The sequence below is a fragment of the Prionailurus viverrinus genome, chromosome E2 (genome assembly GCF_022837055.1).
Source record: "Prionailurus viverrinus isolate Anna chromosome E2, UM_Priviv_1.0, whole genome shotgun sequence".
NCBI classification, from domain to species: domain Eukaryota; kingdom Metazoa; phylum Chordata; class Mammalia; order Carnivora; family Felidae; genus Prionailurus; species Prionailurus viverrinus.
In genome coordinates, this window is record NC_062575.1 from 43,126,257 (window position 1) to 43,145,964 (window position 19,708).

Sequence of the window (19,708 nt, forward strand, 5' to 3'; positions counted from 1 at the left end):
AGTACAGCACCAGGGCCCGGGGGATCTCTCTCCCGTCCAAATCCAAGGGCCTCATAAAAGCACAGCCTGAAGGCAGAGTCTCTGCCATTTTAGGCAGGAAATACGACTGGGAGGCAGGAGGCAGGACAGAAACCAGACAATGGGCGCCAGGGGGAGCAAAACCGGGTCTGCGCAGCACGGCCTGAAGCCACCAGGCAGCCAAGCAAGAAGTGGGGGACTCACTGCCATTCCTCCTCTCCCCTCTCCCCATCGTCTGTGAGTCCTCAGCTCCAGCTCCAAACTCACCCCCCACCCGCCCTCTCCTCCCACAGCAGCCTCCCTGCTGCCCTCCTGCTGCCCTCTGTCTACTTGCCACCCAAAGCCACAGTTTCAGCTGGTCAGGTCCCTCCCCAGTCACAGAAACCTCTGAGGGGCATCTCACTGAGACCTCGCCCCGCCACCAACTCCTCTCTTAGCTGCCAGGCCCCACCCACTGTGCCCTCTGACCACCCGGCAAGTGCCAGCTAGCTCCTCGCCCCCTCTCAGTCTCAGCTTGAGGGTCATGCTGGGCCAAGACAGCTCCCTGTTCTTTCCTGGACTCCAACTTCCCACCATGTGTAATTCTCCTGCTTGTCTGTCTCCCCCTCTGGAATATCAGCTGGGAATCTGCCCCCCACCACCCGCCCACCCCGGGGCCAGCCCAAGCCCTTCAGAATGCCAGTACTGCTGAGTTACCTAATGAACCAGCAGACAGGAAACCAGGCCTGATTTCTCCAGGGAGCAAAGGCAGTTATGTATGGGCTGAGTTGTGTCCCCAAGAATTCTTATGTGGAAGTCCTAACCCCACTCCATCAGAATGTGACCGTATTGGGAGATGGGCCTTTAAGGAGGGGATTAAGTTAAACTGAAATCTTTAGTAGGGCCCTAATCCAGTCTGACTGGTGTCCTTATAAGAAGAGGAAATTAACACAGAGACACCAGGATGTGTGCCCACGGAGGAAAGGCCACGTGAGGACACCAAGAGAAGGCAGCCTTCTGCTGGCCAGGGGGATAGGCCTCAGAAGAAATCAAATCGACTGACACCTTGATCTGAAACTTCTAGCCTCCAGGACTACAGGAAAATAAATTTCTGTTGTTTAAGCCCCTCCGTCTATGGTACGTTGTAATGGTAACCCTAGCAAACAAGGTACCTTCGGGACAGAGGGATGAGAATGGGCTCCAGAGGGAGGGAGGCTGTGGCCACAAACCACCAGGCCTGAAATCACCCATGACCTGAAAGCTGAACTAGAGTCCTGCCAGGGTCAAAGCCAAGACCTTGGAGGAGCGGGGAGGAGGGGGAAGGGGAGGAGGAGGGAGAGGAGGAGGAGGGGGAAGGGGAGGAGGAGGGAGAGGAGGGGGAGGGGGAGGGGGAGGCAGAGGGGGAGGAGGAGGGAGAGGAAGAAGAGGAGGGGGAGGAGGGAGAGGAGGGGGAGGTGGAGAAGGAGGAGGAGGAGGAGAAGGAGGAGGAGGAGGGGGGAGGGAGAGGGAGAAGAGGAGGGGGAAGGGAGGGGGAGGGAGAGGCGGAGGGGGAGGGAGGGGGGAGGAGGGAGAGGAGGGGGAGGGAGGGGGAGGAGGGAGAGGAGGGGGAGGGGGAGGCGGCGGGGAGACGGAGGATGTGAGGAGCCCCTCCCTCAGGCCAGCTCCAGCCACAGCTGTGTGGCCTGCAAGGAGGGGCCGGGATCTCTGTGGCAGAAAAGTGAAGTGGACCCACCGCCAGCCCGTCCCCAGCCCCACAAGGAAGGACTGCCAGTGCGGAGCGTGCAGACCGTAACCTCTTGGAGATTCATTTCTTGCCTCTTCAAAGCATTATAGATTGATTGCCAAGTCTTGCCGTAAATCAAAAGAAAGTCACTACTCATTACCTACTTAGAATTCCCTGAGTTCTTCCTGGGAAACCATTTCTCAGCTGTTTGATCTCTGAGCCACCAGCACTATCTCTAGGCATGCCACCCATCACGGCAGCCACCAGACACTTTCTTCTTCCAGGCTCCTTTCTCAGCACCTAGATGAATTTCCACCTTTCTCAGTTTCAAGAAGAGCTGCCAAGACAAATGATTCAAAGACTCCAGGACTCCAGCTCACGCTGAAAATATATGGACTGCGTACAGCCTGTTCGGAAACACCCCACGCCAGAGGGAAAGGCACGAACCACACTCGTGTCGGACAGGTCATGCTGGCAGCCAGGCCCCAGACTCACCAGGACACCAGGACACTCTCTTGTGTCCTTTTGCTTGTGGGACAGTGACACTTGTCCAGCTTCAGCTAGCAGCAGCTGCCCTTTCCCTGGTCAAGACCCTCCTACCCCTGAGCAGAATGTCCCCAAGGGCCCCAGGAACTCACTAGCTGGCCGGGGCTAGTAGGAGCAAGGAAGTCCCTCACTGGACACTGTGCATCCAGGAGGGGCCTCCTTCCCAGTCCTGCAGCTGGTACCATCTTCCCAAGGAACACCTGCCCCAAAAGGGCTCCTTCACCCCTCAAGAGAGCAAGTGGTGCTCGGCCGACATCAGCTTCCTCCGCCCAGAGTGTCTGTCTCTACAGCCACCAGCCCGGCTCCAGCAAGAGCAGTCAAACCCCACTTCTCTTGCTGGGATGAACAGCAAGACAAAGTAACACAGCAAAAACCAAGTCCGGCCGGGCCCTGACCCCTAACAGCCACCAGGCGTGTGCTGTGGCGGGGGCCTGGACGGGCAGGGTCTTCCACCAACGAGCCCCAGTCACCCCTGGCTGGAGGGCAGGGGACAGTGCACCTGGATCTTGCCAGGAAACCTGGAAGACCTGCCCGGGCAGCCCACAGTGCTGTTCCTAAAGGTCATGAAATGGGGGCAGCCCCAGCCCAGGCCCAGACACAGGTCAACAACCACCACTCACGAACAGGGGAGCCAAAGTGCTGTCACACACGCAATCCATTCAGCTGGCGAGGGTGTGTGGCACACTCACAGAGGGCGGCCACAGGGGAAGGCACAACGCAAGAGCAGAGGGGGCGGGGGAGGTGCGGGTGCTTGTGCTGCGCCACCAGAGCACCGTCTTTTCTAACAAAACCATAGAATAAACATGAACGCGGCCGGCTGGGCCTGTGAGGAGTGGTGCCGGAGCTGGGAGAAGCCAGCCTTCACGGCCGGGGTCTCGCCCAAGGGCAGTGGCTGCCATCGCATTCCGCTCGGAGAAGCAGGGAGCAGGAGAAGACCTTGGAGCGCGGCAGCGCCAGAGGCCCGGGAGGAGCCTGCGATGTTCCACGGTGACAACGTGGAAGCCCAGACCCCCTGGCCTGCCACCACCAGCAGCCATCAGCGGCCTGGCTTGCAGACGCCTGCATCTCTCCTGGACCCAAGTACCACGTGTGGGGTCCCGCATCGGCGAGGGCTGCGGGAGAACAGCAGTAGAGTGGGGCAGAGCTGCCCCAGCCCCTCTGACCGGCCACCCCGACCCCACACCCTCCTCTGGGGCGGCCGCAAGTGGAGGCAGCCGGGGCGAGGACGGCAGCCTGGCCTTCGACGACCACTGGAGGAAGCCGGAAGGCTCGCACTGACTACACGCACCATCTAGCCTGCACACCAGAGACCGAGGGGAGCCGCGACGCAGGCCACAGCCGGTCTGGCCCGGGGCTGGGGGCCCTGGGCGACTTGTGTGGGACACGAGCCTGGCTTCACAGAGAACCCAGCACCCAGAGCCTGTTGTTGGGGCCTCTAAGTAGAAAATCCCTCTCTGTGGTTTCATCAAAAACTACCTCCAGGTTTCAAGAGCAGACATGCCTGCTGGCAGATAGGGAAACGGGCTTTCTGAGTTCCTGGATTCAACCCTTCATGACATCTACAGAATTCTGAGTTAGGAGGGGAAAACTCCCAGCCCAGAATAATTGCTCCCACAGGGAGCATCTTTCTGCACCAGCATGTAATAGGCCTGGATGAGAATTTTCTAAAAGACCGGCACCAAACCTCACCATATGATCACAACTGTCTGCCTACTCTGGGCACGACACCCGGACAAAGGCTCCTACTGGACAGCTCTGCGCTGACACTCCTGGGACTTGGGAGCCCTGCTCTCTGGTGGTCAGAACTGAACAGGACTACTCCCCCTCCCCGATGGACACGGGTCCACAGGCCGCATCCCCACCCCTCCTGCCTGCCACTGGGCTCCTTCAGGGGGTGCAGGGAAAGAAAGGCTCTTCCGGGGTGGGGGTGAGGCCTCGGGGCACCTGGCAGGTAACCTGTAAAAGACTGAAGCCAACCAGAAATTTACACACGAAACATGAGAAACAGTCTTTTTTTCCCCCTACAGCTCTCCCATTTTTCTTAAAATACATGACCCTTTGGCTCTTATTTTTCCTGCTTTTGATAGAGACGTTGGTATGAGAAATCTTTCTTGACTCTGAAAGCAGCTGCGGCCTCAGAGTGATGAAAAGGGTGATGGAAGAGGGCCGCCTGGCGCTGGGGGGAGTGGGGAGTGACAGGGTGGGGTGGGGTCTGTGGTGGGTGCCTGTAGCTACTCAGTGCCCACTGGGTTGCTACTCCTTGGGAACTTCAGCCCAAGGTTACCATCCATTTCAATTTCTAGGAAAAGCCAGAAAAGTCTCCTGAGTTTTCATTATTGAGGCTAAACAACCAGAACAAACCCAAAAACCCCACTGTGTGAGCCCAAGGAAAGCCGCCTATGTCCTAGAGTCTAGCCCAGAGGCTACCAGTTTACAAACTCTGGCCTTTGTCTTGCTAGAAAATTCCTCCTTGGGAGTGAGAAGTGGGGACACCCAGGGTCTTCCCACCAGGACCCTAACCTGACAGAAGCTTCTGGAAGCCCACGGGAGCTACAGGCAAGTCTCACATGGGCCCCAGAGGGGAAGGCAGGCCAGCTAATGGGGTGTGGCCAAAGCCAACTCAGCCAACTCAATGATCCGCTACAGAGAAGAAGAGGTCTCCTGCGGCCACCAAGAGAAGGCTCAGCATTGCTACAGCCAGACCAAAGTCGTGGTAGCCAAGTCATAAACAAGGATAATTAGTGAGCAGTAGAGCTGGTGTATGCCGGTTACCATAAGTGAATGGGAAGAGAAGCAGGAGAACTTTCTACTGGTGCAGAAGTGGGAATCATGACAGAAAAGATAAGGGCCAGAGGAGGCATCCAGGGAACCCCATGCAGAGCAGGAATTTAAAAGGAAGATCCTGAAGTGAGGAAAGGTTTCATTGTTCAGATTAAAGAACCAGATCTTGGGGCGCCTGGGTGGCTCAGTTGGTTAAGCATCGCACTCTTGATTTCGGCTCAGGTCATGATCCTAGGGTCGTGGGATTGAGCTCCATGTCGGGCACCGTGCTCAGCATGGAGCCTGCTTGGGTTTCTTTCTTTCTTCTCTGCCCCCATCCCTCATGTTTTCTCTCTCTCAAAATAAATGAACATTAAAAAAAAAAAAAAAAAAAAAAGAAAAAGAACCAGATCCTAGGCTCACAGGGACAACTCTAATCCTGTCTGCATGGCTTCTGGCCCCTAAACAGGTCACCACATTAGCTTCTGTAACTGAGAAGGAAGCCACAGAGAAACTGGGGAGTGACGTCTGTCAGAGTGACATGATAAATGATAGTATCCCAGGTCTCGGATAACGTGACCCAAGAGGATAAATGCCCCTGGGGAGTGACCACGGAGATAACAGGAAACACACAGGCGTGATATTCCCACTTGAGTGTGCAAACAGCCACCACTGCTGGCCTGTCCTGCATGGACAGACCAGCCTCGCTTGTGGCCAAGCTGCTCCTAACTCCACAGGGCTGTTGCTGACATCACAGGACCTATCACCTAGATCACAGTCAACCTGCTGTGTCCTCTACCCCATCTGGTCTGTGTGTGACGTATGATGCTCTACCCGCCACTGGCCTAAGTCAGAACACACCTGATCTATGTCTCGACACTTGAACCGTGTGGCCCTCCGTACCCCCCAAGACCCTTGCTGACCACTGGCTGCAGAACTGTATGCTAACGCAAAGAGCTCACACCTCTTCTCAAGGGGACGCCTTTGCCTGGGCCTTCAGGCCAGCTGGCAAGGCCGGTGGGATTCTGACACCCTAAGTACGGCTGGAGCCCAGACCAGCACCAAGAAACAGCACCAATCCTTGGGAAATCCCGTCACCCTCAGAATAAAGAAAGACTCCTATAAGCATCAAGGCAAGAAAATTACAAAGTTCCCTAGAAAGGAGAAAGAAGATGATTTGCCTAAGATCTCTGGCAACAATGGAGGGTATGGTTTCATGGAATGAAGATTCAATACCCAGTGAAACCATCCTTCACAGAGGAGGCAGCAGAAAAACTCTCCGATGTGCAAGGTCAAAGCGAAAGCATTCAAGGAAAGGAAAACCATGGTACAAAACAGGGGTCCACACTGGATTCAGTGAGACAGTGCTAATTCTGAACTGTTAGAAACATGATTATAAAACAACACAAATGTTGAAAATAACTGCTGGAAAGAGAAGTCAGATCGTAAAAAACTGGAAGGCAGAGGTGGTGGGGGAGGATGAAGAGTAAAACCATGCTGAATGTCTCATTTTTCAAAGTGAAGAATCGATATTTTTCACAGAGGTAGAGACTATAGAGAAACACAGGGCCTTTCTTCTTAATTTAAAAGTAACTCTACACCAAAAGTGGAATGTGTAGAACAAAGAAAACTTCAGCAACTTTCCAGGATGACAAAAAAATTTAAAATCCTGAAAGGTGGTACAGAGCCAGAAAGCACCAAAGCGCATGAGAGAGGAAACCTTCTGGTCATCAAGACGGATGCAAATGGCTCTCCTAACACCTAGGGGCCCTCCATCTGGAACACAAAAACTGCAGCTGAGAAAGTTAAAAGCAAGAGTAAGCAAAGATACACCAGGAAAATGCAAACACACACACACACACACACACACACACACACACACACACACACACACACACACTTATCAAAACCAGTATCAGATAAAGTCAAATTCAAGACAAAAAAGATTAATTAGGTCAACAGGGGTTCCTCGAAGCTGTACAAAGGTAAAATACACAATAAAAAACATAACAACCATGGGAATGAATAAAACACAAAAATCTGTTAAGAACCACAGAGGAATTCATAAAACCACCTCTCTTAATCCTAGAGAAAATGCACAAAATTAAGGGACGAGGCAGAAAACTGGAATAAGATGAGAAACCGTACATCAAAGCATGTACTCTAAAAATAAAAAATTAACATTTTCCAATAAATGTTTAATGTTTGATTTTATCCCACAAAATACTGACAAAAATAATTTTAAATAGGTCACAAAGAAAAATCTCAAAATTAAAAAAAATAAAATTTACATAGACTACACTTTTTTTTTCTTAATTTTTTTTTTTAACATTTATTTGTTTTCAAGAGATGGAAAGAGACAGAGTGTGAGTGGGGGAGGGGCAGAGAGAGAAGGAGACATCGAATCCGAAGCAGGCTCCAGGCTCTGAGCTGTCAGTGCAGAGCCCAATATGGGGCTCGAACCCACTAACCGTGAGATCATGACCTGCGCTTAAGTCGGATGCTTAACCGACTGAGCCACCCAGGTGCCCCTACATTTTCTAACTCCAGTGAAAACCAGTAACCAAAAGTTAACCAAGAAAATTAACCAACCACATCTATCTGGAAACGAGAAGAAATGCTCTTAGTCCATTTCTTAGGTCAAAAATCAAATCAGCTAAAACTTCATAGGATATGGTAAAGGCAGCATCAAAAATATATGAGCCAAAATTCATTTATTACTCAACAAGAAGAAGATTGGGAAAAAATGAAGTTTCAACTGAAGAAGTTTAAAGACAGATGTTCATAACGAGGTCAGGAAGGGAGGAGAAAGGAACAAGCATAAAACTGGGGGTCTAGGAGGCAGATCAGCAGTGGAGCTGATAATTACATCTGGAAGCTGATTGTATGAAGATACCATCAAAGTGGCCACACAAAGCTTCCCCATACAGAAAGAGCAGACAGTCAGGAACAGGAAAGGAAACGTAACTAACAGACACAGAGCAGGTTTTCACATTTAACATAATAAAATAACCCGGTTCTAATAAGTTCAAAATTCTTGATGAGAATAAAAACGTTCCAAGAACTAGTTTAATATTACACGTCAACTATACTTCAGTTTAGAAAAATAGATAAGGGGCGCCTGGGCGGCTCAGTCGGTTAAACGTCCGACTTCAGCTCAGGTCACAATCTCGCAGTTCGTGGGTTCGAGCCCTGCATCGGGCTCTGTGCTGACAGCTCGGAGCCTGGAACCTGCTTAGGATTCTGTCTCTCTCTCTCTCTCTCTCTCTCTCTCTCTCTCTCTCTCTGCCCCTCCCCAACTCATGCTCTGTCTCTCTTGCTCTCAAAAATAAATTAAAAAAAATTAAAAACAAATAAATAAAAAGATGGGGCCGCCAGGGTGGCTCAGTCAGTTAAGCATCTGACTTCAGCTCAGGTCATGATCTCACAGTTCATGGGTCAAGCCCCACATTGGACTCTGCTGTCAGCACAGAGCTCACTTCAGATTCTCTGTCCCCCTCTCTTTGCCCCTTCCTCATTCATTCTTTCTTAAAATAAATTTGAAAGAAAGAAACAAAGAAACAAAGAAACAAAGAAAATGATAAAAAAGAAAAACACCCTTCCAGGAAAATGTACTATACTAACTCTAAGAGGAATAAAAGATAAAGTCAGACTGAAACAATGCCTTAGGAAAACCTGAAAAAGTTGTCCAAGAAATCCTCCCCCCAAGAAACAATAAGTTCTGATTTCTTTAAACGTTCAAGGAATAGACATGCCTCTTTGCCTTCTTTTTCTTTAATTTTAATTTTAATTCCAATACAGACAGCATACAATATTATATGAGTTTCAGGCGTACAATAAAGTGATCCAACAGTCCTGTACATGCCTCAGTCCTCGTCACCACAAGCGTACTCCTTAATCCCCATCATCTATTTCATCCCCCTCTGGAACCATCAGTTTCTTCTCTATAGTTAAGAGTCTCTTGGTTTCTCTCTCTCTCTCTCTCTCTCTCTCTCTCTCTCTCTCTTCCCTTTGTTTGCTTGCTTTGCTTCTTAAATTCCACAGGGGTGAAATCATATGGTATTTGTCTTTCCCCGACTGACTTATTTCACTTAGCATAATACTCTCCAACTCTATCCATGTTGTTGCAAAGCCCCTCTGCTTTCTAAACTGTTCTAGAAAACAGAAAAATATGAAGAACTTCCCAAATCACAGTCTCAAAAACCCTGTTCTCAAAATATGGCAAAGGGAGTTAAACAAAAAAAAATGTGTAGCTCGATCCTCTACTTTGAGCCTTTATAGTAAAAGAGTTAACAACAAAACAGTCCTGGTGATGCGGACTAGATGCCAGGCCTGCTCTACATACTGTCCACATAATGATTCACTGGGTCCTCCGAATCATCCTATGAAATGCTGTTATTACCTTGTTCCCAGATGAGGAAACTGAGGCACAATGAGTGGCAGAACTGGTATTCAGATGCGGGGTGCACCAGTCTCCGGAGGCCGTGCTCTAACCACCACTCTTTACTGCCTCCCCATCTCAGTCATGCGGTTTGTTACAGCAGAAATCCGCCGTGACGAAGCAGTGCGTGACACAGACGCCACACTAGCTCCCCACCAGGAGGTCCCTGCAGAAAATCCACCTAAGGTACACCTAGTGCCCGATCCTGGCGTCTCATGCCCCGCTCCGATAAAAGGAACCGCGGCTCCTCGGAGAAATGGCTGATTCTAGGGCTCGAGCGGGGAACACACAAAAGGAGCCTGGAGCATCCTGCCGAGCCAGAAAGTAAGACAGAGCTCAGAAAGCAAACTGACCGGGGGTGGGTGATGTCAGAGGGACACAGGAGCCTAACTGAAAGAGCCCCCGATGCCCAAAGCTAGAATGATTGGAGCAAGAAAATAAATAACACCAGATTCTAACTCAAAGTAGAAAATAATCGGCTATGAGTCCATATAGATAGAAAATAGTCCATAAATGAGTGATTCAGCAAATACATAAGCGGAGAAGAAGAGACAAATCCCTACACAGAAGAATTACAGACAGCATATGTAGACGCTTCCAAACCAAGAGGACAGAGCACAACGCGGTACGGGAGGGGGGAAAGAGAAGCTTATGGTGGAGAAACTTGACAAACGCTGCCTGTTAGGTGAGGGAGGTCAACACCAGGGATAAGTGAGGTTGACAGCACGGAGCCCTGATACGACACGATGCCAAGAGGCACTCTGCTTCTGTGGTCTTCCTCCCAGTGACCCATGACCCCAGTGTAACCCTGAGAAAGACATCAGAAAAACGAAAACTGAAGGATCTTGTACAAAGTATCTGACCAGCATGCCTCAAAACTGTGAAGGTCATCAAAAGTAAGGGCGTCTGGGAAACTGTCACAGCCAAGAGGAGCCTAAGGAGACCGGACAACCAAAGGCAGTGGGTGTCCTGGGTGGGATCCTGGAACAGGAAAGGAATATCAGGTAAAAGGTAAGGAAAACGGAATAAAGTGTGGACTTCAGATAGTAATAATGTGTCAACGTTGTCCACGAGCTGTGACGAATGTGCCAATCATGTTAACGACAGGGGGAAATGGGTATGGGGTATGCCTGAACTAGCTAATATACTTGTAAGTTTTCTGTGATCCAAAACTATCATAAAATTAAAAGTTTATCAATTCCTCGAAACACATATACACAAAAAGGCCAAGGGAGACGCCAAAAAGGCATCTGACAAAATTCAACATCTTTTCCTGATAAAATCTTCTCATAAGTCAGGAAGAAAATACTACTTCCTTAAGCTGATGATATCTATTTATGAGAAGTCAACGGTCAGAATCGGGTTCAATGGTGAAATACTACAGGAAAATCCATACAGATGCCTGCGGGCACCGCTGTTACTTACCAGGATTCTCAGGGGGCAATTTCCCGGGCATTTGAAGAGTAAATGCCTATTTCTATTGGCTTTGTCCCCAAAAGCTCTAACTAGGGCTGCATCAACCAGGCTGCTTATTTGCAGGAAGCCTTTCTCTCTGGTTCTTTGTCCACATTTTCCGGCCGAATACCAGACCTGTTTGCACCCTAAATGCACCCATTTTCCAGTTACTCTTGTGGGCAAAACGCGCTACCTTGCTTTAAGCCTCAGAGGCCCACAGCCCCTCCACCACCAAGGTCCCAGCTATACTTTCAGACACGGGGTCTGCTGAACCTCGAAGAGAGAGCTACTCCCCTCCCTCATGTCTGGTCATGCGGACACAGAAGGCTGGTGGGCACGCGGGACCTGCCCTGCCCAGTACGGGATGGCCCAGGATGAGGCAAAGCCTGTTCTGAACACCTAGGAATTGTCTCCCCAAGGTGGGCCTGCCTCTTAGAAAGGGCTCGCTCAGCTCATTGAGGTACAGCCAGCTGGGTGCAGTTTCGTGGGCTGCCTTCCTGAAGGGTATACCAAACAGATGGGGGTTTCCTGACCCCTCTCGTGGTAGGCCGAGTGTGGCCTGCCTCCAACAGCCAAGGAAGTGCTGGCAGGAAACCTGCATCAGCCTCACAACACAAGGCAAAGAACGGGTTCCGCCACACCCAGACCTGGGGTCTCAGCAGGCCCTTTATGAGCCAGCCGTGCCGTGGCTTCGTCCCTCAAGGTGGCCAGTGGAGAGAGGATGTGCCTGCCATGGAGGGGACAGGACATGCCCACGACAGTGACCAGGCCCACAGAGAAGGCCTGTCACATCCGTTCTTACGCAGGGGGGCTCAGGGTCAGAGGCTGACTGGACCCACACCTGCCCCAAAGGCCCCGAGCAAAACTCTAGCACCTTCATGGAGGAAAGTAAACTGAGGGTGGCCTTACTGACACCCAGGCTTGCCTAGAGGGAGACCACATTAGATGGTCCACTCCCAGGGGACTGAAAGCTATACATCTCCAGAGCCTCCAAGGAGGAGAATACGGGCTTCCTGGTAACATCCATCACCAGTGAAACCTGGATCCTCTGCACGACCCATAAGGGGCACGGCCAGAGCCATACAGGGCCATGTCTGACCACCACATCCAGCACGGAGAGCCCCCGGCAAGACCCAGAGCCAGAGTGGGGCACGCGGGTCCAGGCACCTGAGAGATGGTCCTTCGGGGATTACAGTGCACCGGGAGGGCTGGACAAAGAGGGAGCTAATCTGAGAAAGCCCGGCGGTCTCAGGACACCTGGAAATGCAGCCCCTGCAGATACAACAGAGAAGCCGGGGAGTCTGTGGGTCCTGTGGGGGAGCTGGGAGTGAGGGATGAGCTCGGGGGTCACCTGTGCCTGGTGAGACCTAGGGCTCGGGTCAGGGGGCAGGACAGGGAAAAGCAGCTTGTCTGCGCCAGCTGCCTGTGTTTCTACAGCCATAATCGCCGCGAGTTAGTAGGCTTGTGGTTGTGGCGTTTTCCTGAAAACTCTCCCCATCTTCCAATTATCCTCACTGCAGTTAAGCGTTCTAGTCCTCAAAAAAAGAAAAAAAAAAAACGGACTTATTGTACAACAACACAGCAAGGGTTCTGCAACCTGCTCCCTGGGGTGGGTGAACTGAAAGACCCAGCACCGCACAGCTTACGTGGAGAGAGAGAGAGAGAGAGAGAGAGAGAGAGAGAGAGTGTGTGAGTGTGTGTGTGTGTGTGTGTGTGGTGTATACGTGGGTGCAGGTGTGAGTGTACATGGTGTGTGAGCAGTGTGGTGTACAAGGTGGTGCACGATGTGGGGGGTGTGTGCACAGTACTTTGTAACTGTGTGTGTGATACGTGCGTCTGTGTGGTGTGAGTGATGGGGCGTGTAGTGTGCATATGTGTGGCATATGTATGCGTGGTATAGGTGGGTGGTGTCGGGGGGTGTATAGGTCTGTGGGGAGTGTGTGTGGTGTCAGTGGGTGATGTCTGTGTGCGTGCACACACGGGCGCACAGCGTCAGGGGAGGAGACCCTTCCGCTTGGCCCCCATCTCCCATGCCCGGTCTGGACTCAGAGGGCACACCGAGTGCACAGAATCATGACTCACTCGGCCCTGCCGGAGGGCAGGGGAGGTAAGACAACCTCAGAACGGCCAGCACAGCGGAGCGAGTTCTTCAGCAACCAAGGAGGCTACCGGTGTGGGCTGCTGTGGGGACACAACAGCAGGGAAAAACCCAGGCCTTGTCAAGGGTCTCCAGGCAGGGTCGGGGGCGTCTGCCAAGAAGGACCCCAGCCCGGGGAGGAGGACGGACAGCCACGCAGTCCCCCAGCACACCTCACAGACCTTCTGCCTTTAAATCCCTCCCACGACCCCCACGGAAGTGGTCACGGGAGAGCCCCAAATGCCCCATTCACAGCCTGGAGAGAAAGCATAATTTCAACTAAGGTCCCAGGCTGTCCAAAACATCGTTATTAATCTCCTTGTGGCAAACGTGAGCCGGGACCTGCTTACGCAGCCAATTGAGCCTGCTCTAAATTAGCGTTTGCAGGTAACTGGTTCTGCCGCCAGCCCCACACCAGCCGGCTACAAGCTGGTTATGCCTCTTAATGTGAAATAATATGAGGCGGTAAAATGGACAGCCTGGTTGGGCCTGCGCTCAGGTGCCCTTGGCGCCCGATTTACCCACACATTAACGTCTTCTCGCTTTAACACAATTTACTATACCTCAACTGCAGAAAATGATGTTCGTTCCCTCTGAAAACCCTACTCACAGGCACAGCCCAGAGGAGAGGGGGGTCCTAATAAACGCCATCAGCTCACTTTTTCTTTTAACATGCCCTCAAGATTGTATAACAAACCTTTGATTATAAAACAGACAAACAAAGATGAGGACCGGGTTTCCAGGCCAGCATCTCTTTGGCCTGAGTCTGGGCACCACTGCCCTGATGGTCTGCCCTCTTCTGAGAAAATCAGCCCGTCTCAACCCCCCATCCCCTGGGCAGGCTCCCACCCTGCCCCCAAGTCCTGACACACAGGAGTCCTTGCTCGTCTTGCCCTGTGTCCCTCTGTGGGGCTGGTCAGGCTCCTGGCACAATGTCCAGCAGGTTCCAGGGATGCTGTTTTGGGCCCATGGGTCAGCAGCCTGCACAGGAACCTGGGCTCCCTGGGCCTTCCCGGGCATCGGTCCAGCCTGGCATTAAAAGGGCCACACCCCATGGGGAAACAATACCTGCTTTAGAGAGGATTTTATACTCCCCACCTAGTTAAGAAAAGAATTCTCAAAGTTCATGGTGGCATAGAGGACAGCAAAAAATAGCTCAGGACATTTTCTTCTCTCTCGCATCCATCCATCCAACTCACCCACACATATCTCCTGACACCAACTGTGGGGCAGACACTGGGGATAAAGGAGACAGGACTTCAAGAAGCCTCCAGCCTCCCAAGGACACCAACCACAAAACTGTGTCACAGAGTCACCCGGGCAATGACAGAGAAACGTGCCTGTGGGGAGGAAGCTTGAGGCAGAGAGAAGTCAGCCCATCTCACCACAGCACGTGTCCCCAGGGGCTTCAGCTGGCACTGGCCTCCTCAAATCTGGCCTGGGACATCCCAAAGGTTAACAATGACAACCATCTTCCCACTGCCTTCGGGGGTGACACCCTCAGCCCCCAAAGGTCACCCTGCTCACCTGTCCTCCAGGAACAGATTCCGCCTGGTTCTCATCGTCTCTGCCTCAGCTTTTCCCCAGCACAGTCCCAATCCCCCAGTGCTGTGCCCCAGGAACGTCCCTGTTCTCAGCTTCCCATGTGCACCTCCTGCAGCCAGCCGTAGCGTGTGCAAGGCATACAGTAGGTGCACGATAGCATGCACACCTGGTGCATCCAGTCAAGCTGAATTAATGCCACTTGGCATCCTCAGGACAGCTGCTCTGCTGTGAGCTTCAGGCTCATGTTTCTGATCCACAGAGGAAGCGGCCGTGGGGCCAAGGGACTGGAGGGCGGGGGCACTGAGCAGTTTGAAGACGAAGGTATGGTGTCCCCAGAGCTCAGCTTAACCAAGACCCCTTCAAAGAACAGCCAAACTCAACGTGGAGACTCCGGATCTTGATGCAAACAGACCAGCGTGGACTAGGTATTAGTAAGATTAAGGAATTACTGTTAATTTGGTTAGATGTGGTAATGATGTGGTGGTTACATAAAGGGAAAAAAACCCTCATCAGCTGAGACACCTACTGCTGTATGTACAGGTGAAATGACATCATGTCTGGAGTTGGTTTTAACTTTTTTTAATGTCTATTTATATTTGGGGGGGGAGGGGCAGAGAGACAGGGAGACACAGAATCCGAAGCACGCTCCAGGCTCCAATCTGTCAGCACAGAGCCTGACGCAGGGCTCGAACCCACAAACCGTGAGATCATGACCTGAGCCGAAGTGGAACGCTTAACTGAGTGAGCCACCCAGGTGCCCCGTGGGGGTTGGTTTTAAATATAACTATAGCAAAACAAAAGGAAACACAAACTCTGCTGGGGACTTTCAGGCTCATTATATTATTCTTTTCTCTTTTTGCATAGCGTGGTGGATTTCTGAACTTTCTCATGAAAAGAGAAAAAAAAAACCCTGCACTGCCTTGGGTCGGGGAGCAAGGAGCTGGGGGAAGCATTCCGAGGGCCGCTGGCCAGAGCTCACACACAGGCCCACCTGGGCTGCAGCGGCCTCAGGCTCTGGACAGTGGGTGGGAGGGCAGCTCATGTCCCTCCCAGGAGCCAGCTTTGGAGCTGGACTTCCGGCAGCTTAGGACACGGGGCTGCCACCGCACAGTAGACGTTAGGGCTCCACCCTGGGGCAAGCTAGTCCTGCTCTAATTTCTGGGTTATTTTTATTTGAGGCATCAGCTATGGGCCGATTCAGCGGGGAACAGATTTGTGGGGGCAGTGCCAATCTGGGGGACCGCTGCCCGGCCCACCTCCCAGGTAGCCCTGTAGAACCCCTCCTGGCCCTGATCCTGGCGGGGGGCAGGGGCCGCGGGACTACCAGAGCAGATACCGCACTGCAGCAGACACGTGGAGGCAAAAGCTGGGACAGCTCTGCGTGCCTGTCCCTGTCCTCCTCCAGCGTGACAGAGCTGGGTCCTTGATGAAGCACTTGTTCCGTGCCCCCTCCTGGGACTGCACAGCAACAAGGGCCCTCAAGGCCATGTTAACCTCTCACTACTCGGGGTAAGAGGAGAGAAACACAGAGGCCCTCTGTTCTGGACTTCTTTCAGGGTTAGACTTTGAAAATGATGCTGATCCCCAAGCCACATGAGGTGAACAGAAATGCCCACAGCGTCCACTGCTGATTCTGTCTGCACTTCAGCCTCACCCCACACTGACAAAGCAGGCAGGCCACAAAGGCTGAGAGAGGGACGTGGAGGCACAGCGGGCCCCGAGAGCACCCGGGTGGACTCAGCAAAGTGGGGAAGGGGTGACAGTACCAAACCCGTACAAGGGGCACCCCGCCATGGGGCGGGCAGCATAAAGGTGAAACTCTTTTCTGTATGTATACTTCTGACACCAAATGTGAGTGACACCGAGCAATCTTCCAATTCTCTGTGGTCACCAAATGGACGTCCTACAATTTAATTCTGACATGAACGGCCAGAGTGAGTACAGACCTTCCAGTCCCACAAGCCTGCCCCCACTCCAGACACCAATCGCAAGTCCAGGCCTCTGGTACTTCTGGCTGACTGGCTATAAACTGGGGGTTTCTGTGACCCCCTCCCTTGGGTTTGATAATTTGCTAGAATGGCTCACAGAACCCAGGAAAGTGTTTTACTTACTATCACCACTTTATTAGAAAGGATACGACTCAAGAAGAGCCAAACAGAAAAGGGAGGCACAGAGCAAAGTATGGGGGAGGGGCAAGGAGCTTCCATGCCCCCTCCAGGTCGCCACCCTTCCAGCACCCCCCCACGTGTCCACCAACCCCACTGTGTAAGGTTTCTATGAACGTTCCCTTCTGCAGGCACGACTGAGTAAATCACTGGTCAGAAGTCCACCTCCAGCCGCTCTCCCCTTCCCTGGAGTTTGAGGGGGGGCTGCAAGTTCCAACCCCCTAATCTCAGCAGTGGTTCCTCCAGCAACCAGCGCCCACCTTCCACAAGTCACCATATTAGCATAAACTCAGGTGCCCTTGAAAGGGGCTTATTATGAATAATTCAAGAATTCCAAGGGTTCTAGAAGCTCTGTGCCAGGAGATGGGGGCAGAGACCAAATATGTGTTTCTTATTATATCACAGGGGGTGTCCTCTCCCCAGTGGAGCTTCTAGACGGTACTGTCACTGGCGGGAGACCCGGGACTGGGGGCCTCCTGCCCCAGGACCTGGGTGGGAGGAGAGCCACAGGAGCAGTTTGGGTCTGACCCAAGGGCTTCCTCATGCCATGGGCAGCAACCTGCTGACCCCTGGGTCTTGAAGAGGGGCTGAGGCGCTGGCCAGGCCACACCCCTCATGCTCGGCAGCCCCGGGAAGCGCTCCAGTGGGGCGCTATAGCCTAATTGGAGCCCAAGGTCAATGGAGTTCTCCAGAATGCTTTACGAGCCACTTAACCATTCCTCGACCCAGTCATCCAAGCACAGCAGACATAATGGCAGTGTTTACACATAAAAATGGCAAGCTTTCTTTACTAGCGGCTTTCAGAGTCACAATAGCAGCTATTTGGTAAAGTTTCCTGCAAATTGCAGAAACAAAGTCCAAGAGTGGAATGATGGGGCACTAAACCATCCTGAAAAGTAATCAGAGACCATTACCATCAAACACTCCGCCGAGAGCCGGGGAGGTGGCCACAGTCGGAAGACAAATCCTCTGCCCACGATGCCAAAGCCCTGCTCACGATCCCCACTCAATCTGTGCGCGGGGCTGTGGCGCCTCATCTGTTACTTGCTCAGGGAACATAAATTACTGTTTTTTACATTTTAATCTTTACCCAGAGAAACACGGCAGCTTACCTTTCCATCTCATATTCTTTCATTCCCACTTTTACAGCCTTCATTACCTGGAGGATGGATATTAAGCAAAGACATTTGTATTAAGGAGATAAGTAACACTGCCTTATAAATAATGTATAGCACTTTTTCAAAAGAATCTCTTCTTTGAAAAAAAAAAAAAAGAGTGATATGTGCACACAGTGGTGCAGAAATGTAACAAATTAGAACTTTTTTAAAGCTCCGAAAGCCGCACAGTTTATTTAAACCACTCTGGAGCACTTCCATTTGGAAGCCAGCGGGCATCCAGTACCCAGCTCTACGGCACAGGCAGCGGCAGACCGAGGGCGGCAAAGATTTAATCCAGATGCCTGGTGAATACTTGATGCTCAGAGAGCGACAGTGACCGTCCTAAAAGGTTTCCTTTGTTTAGCCGTCATAGAACGTGCAGAAAATGAAACGCATACAAGAGGCTGTGACTCACAAACGCACAAAGCCACGACCACCACTAAGCAGGCACCAGGCCACCCGTCACCCTGACCGTCCTGCAAGAAATGCGCCTCCTTACTTGCTCTGGCTCCTCAGGTAAAGTGGGAAGGTTTGGGAAGGAGGACAGTTTTTGGAAAACGGAGGACAGTAATCCATGTGCTTGAATCATGGGTGAGGACGAGAGAGTCTTGAAAAGCAGCTGGAACCTGCCGGAGTGCTGGGAAGGAGAGCCCTGCCCTCTTGGAAGTGGGGGACTTGTGGCTGGGAGATGCCCTGAGGGTGGGTGCCTTAAGGTGAGGAAGAGGGGCAGAGCCTCTGTTGTCCCTGCCCCCACGGGGGAAGAGAGAAGAGCCATCACGAGTCTCTGCTGGAAGGGACACCTGCTGCCTGTTCATGGGGCACTTGGGACTAAAGCTCCCCAAGACCACCCATCCCAATGGGGCCCTCCTGCCCTGCTCAGAGCAACACCACTCACCCACCCCAGCTACCAGCACCCCAACGAGCCTGTGCCCAACTTACCTCCCGGTGGGCCTCACTGGAGATTCTGTTGGTGTAACGCAAAACCTCCAGCTCCATGTCCGTTTTAAAGACTCGGCTTCAGAGAGAACAAAGCGGCAAGTCAGTGACTCCCGGCAGGGGCTGGCTGAACGAGCCCCTCCACCACCGCCTCCACCCCACGCACCCCTGCCAGGGAGACCTCGGGGCCCGTCACACCTTGCACAGCCTGGGAAGGACCACAGGGCCGGCTCGCGCCCAGCCAGGCTGCAGATGGACCGCGAAGGCCCAGGACGGATACGCTGCGCTAAGTACTGCCCATCCTGATTTAATGCCAGCCTTGGGCATGCAGGCTGTTTCCAGTTTCAAGATCTGGAACCCACCGTGGGTGGTGGAAGAGGCCCAGATTCTGTAGCCAGACACACCCTGCCTCACTGAGACTCAGTTTCCCCATCCATAAGAGGGATAAAATCTACCTGGCAAGGCTCTTAGACCTGAATCAACTGTGCTGACTCCGGGGCTCTGCCCAGTTCGCTGAAGAGGTCTCCCGTTTCCTCCCTACCCACCTGCCTGCCCTCGGGGCAGCCCAGGAATACCCCCTGACTCTGAGCCAGGGGTGGGAGTGGGGACAGCAGGTGGTGCAGCCACTTCCAGCTGTGAGTGCAGGTAAGAATTGTGGAAACAGCTGGTCTGCAGAGAGGAGACCAGGAAGACACGAGAAGAGAGGGGGTGCTGTGTGGGGCAGGCAGGCACAACCCAGAGACCCTCCTGTCCTTCTGACACTTAGCTGTGCCTCCTGCCACTGGACTCCAGGGGGTCCTGGGGTCCTCATAGTAAATTCATGCTAGTTTTCCCAGATCTCCTTAG

General features: G+C 52.4%; 1 protein-coding gene across 1 annotated transcript in view; it reads right to left on the reverse strand.

Annotated features, from left to right (window-relative positions):
• PEPD (peptidase D) overlaps nt 1-19,708 on the reverse strand; it is a 112,096-nt gene that overhangs the window by 49,642 nt on the left and 42,746 nt on the right. Inside the window, exons 8-9 of the mRNA XM_047836422.1 lie at nt 18,866-18,941; nt 17,882-17,928 (exon numbers count right to left, since the gene is read on the reverse strand). Of these exons, the coding sequence (XP_047692378.1) occupies nt 17,882-17,928; nt 18,866-18,941 (123 nt within the window). The remainder of the gene's footprint in view (nt 1-17,881; nt 17,929-18,865; nt 18,942-19,708) is intronic.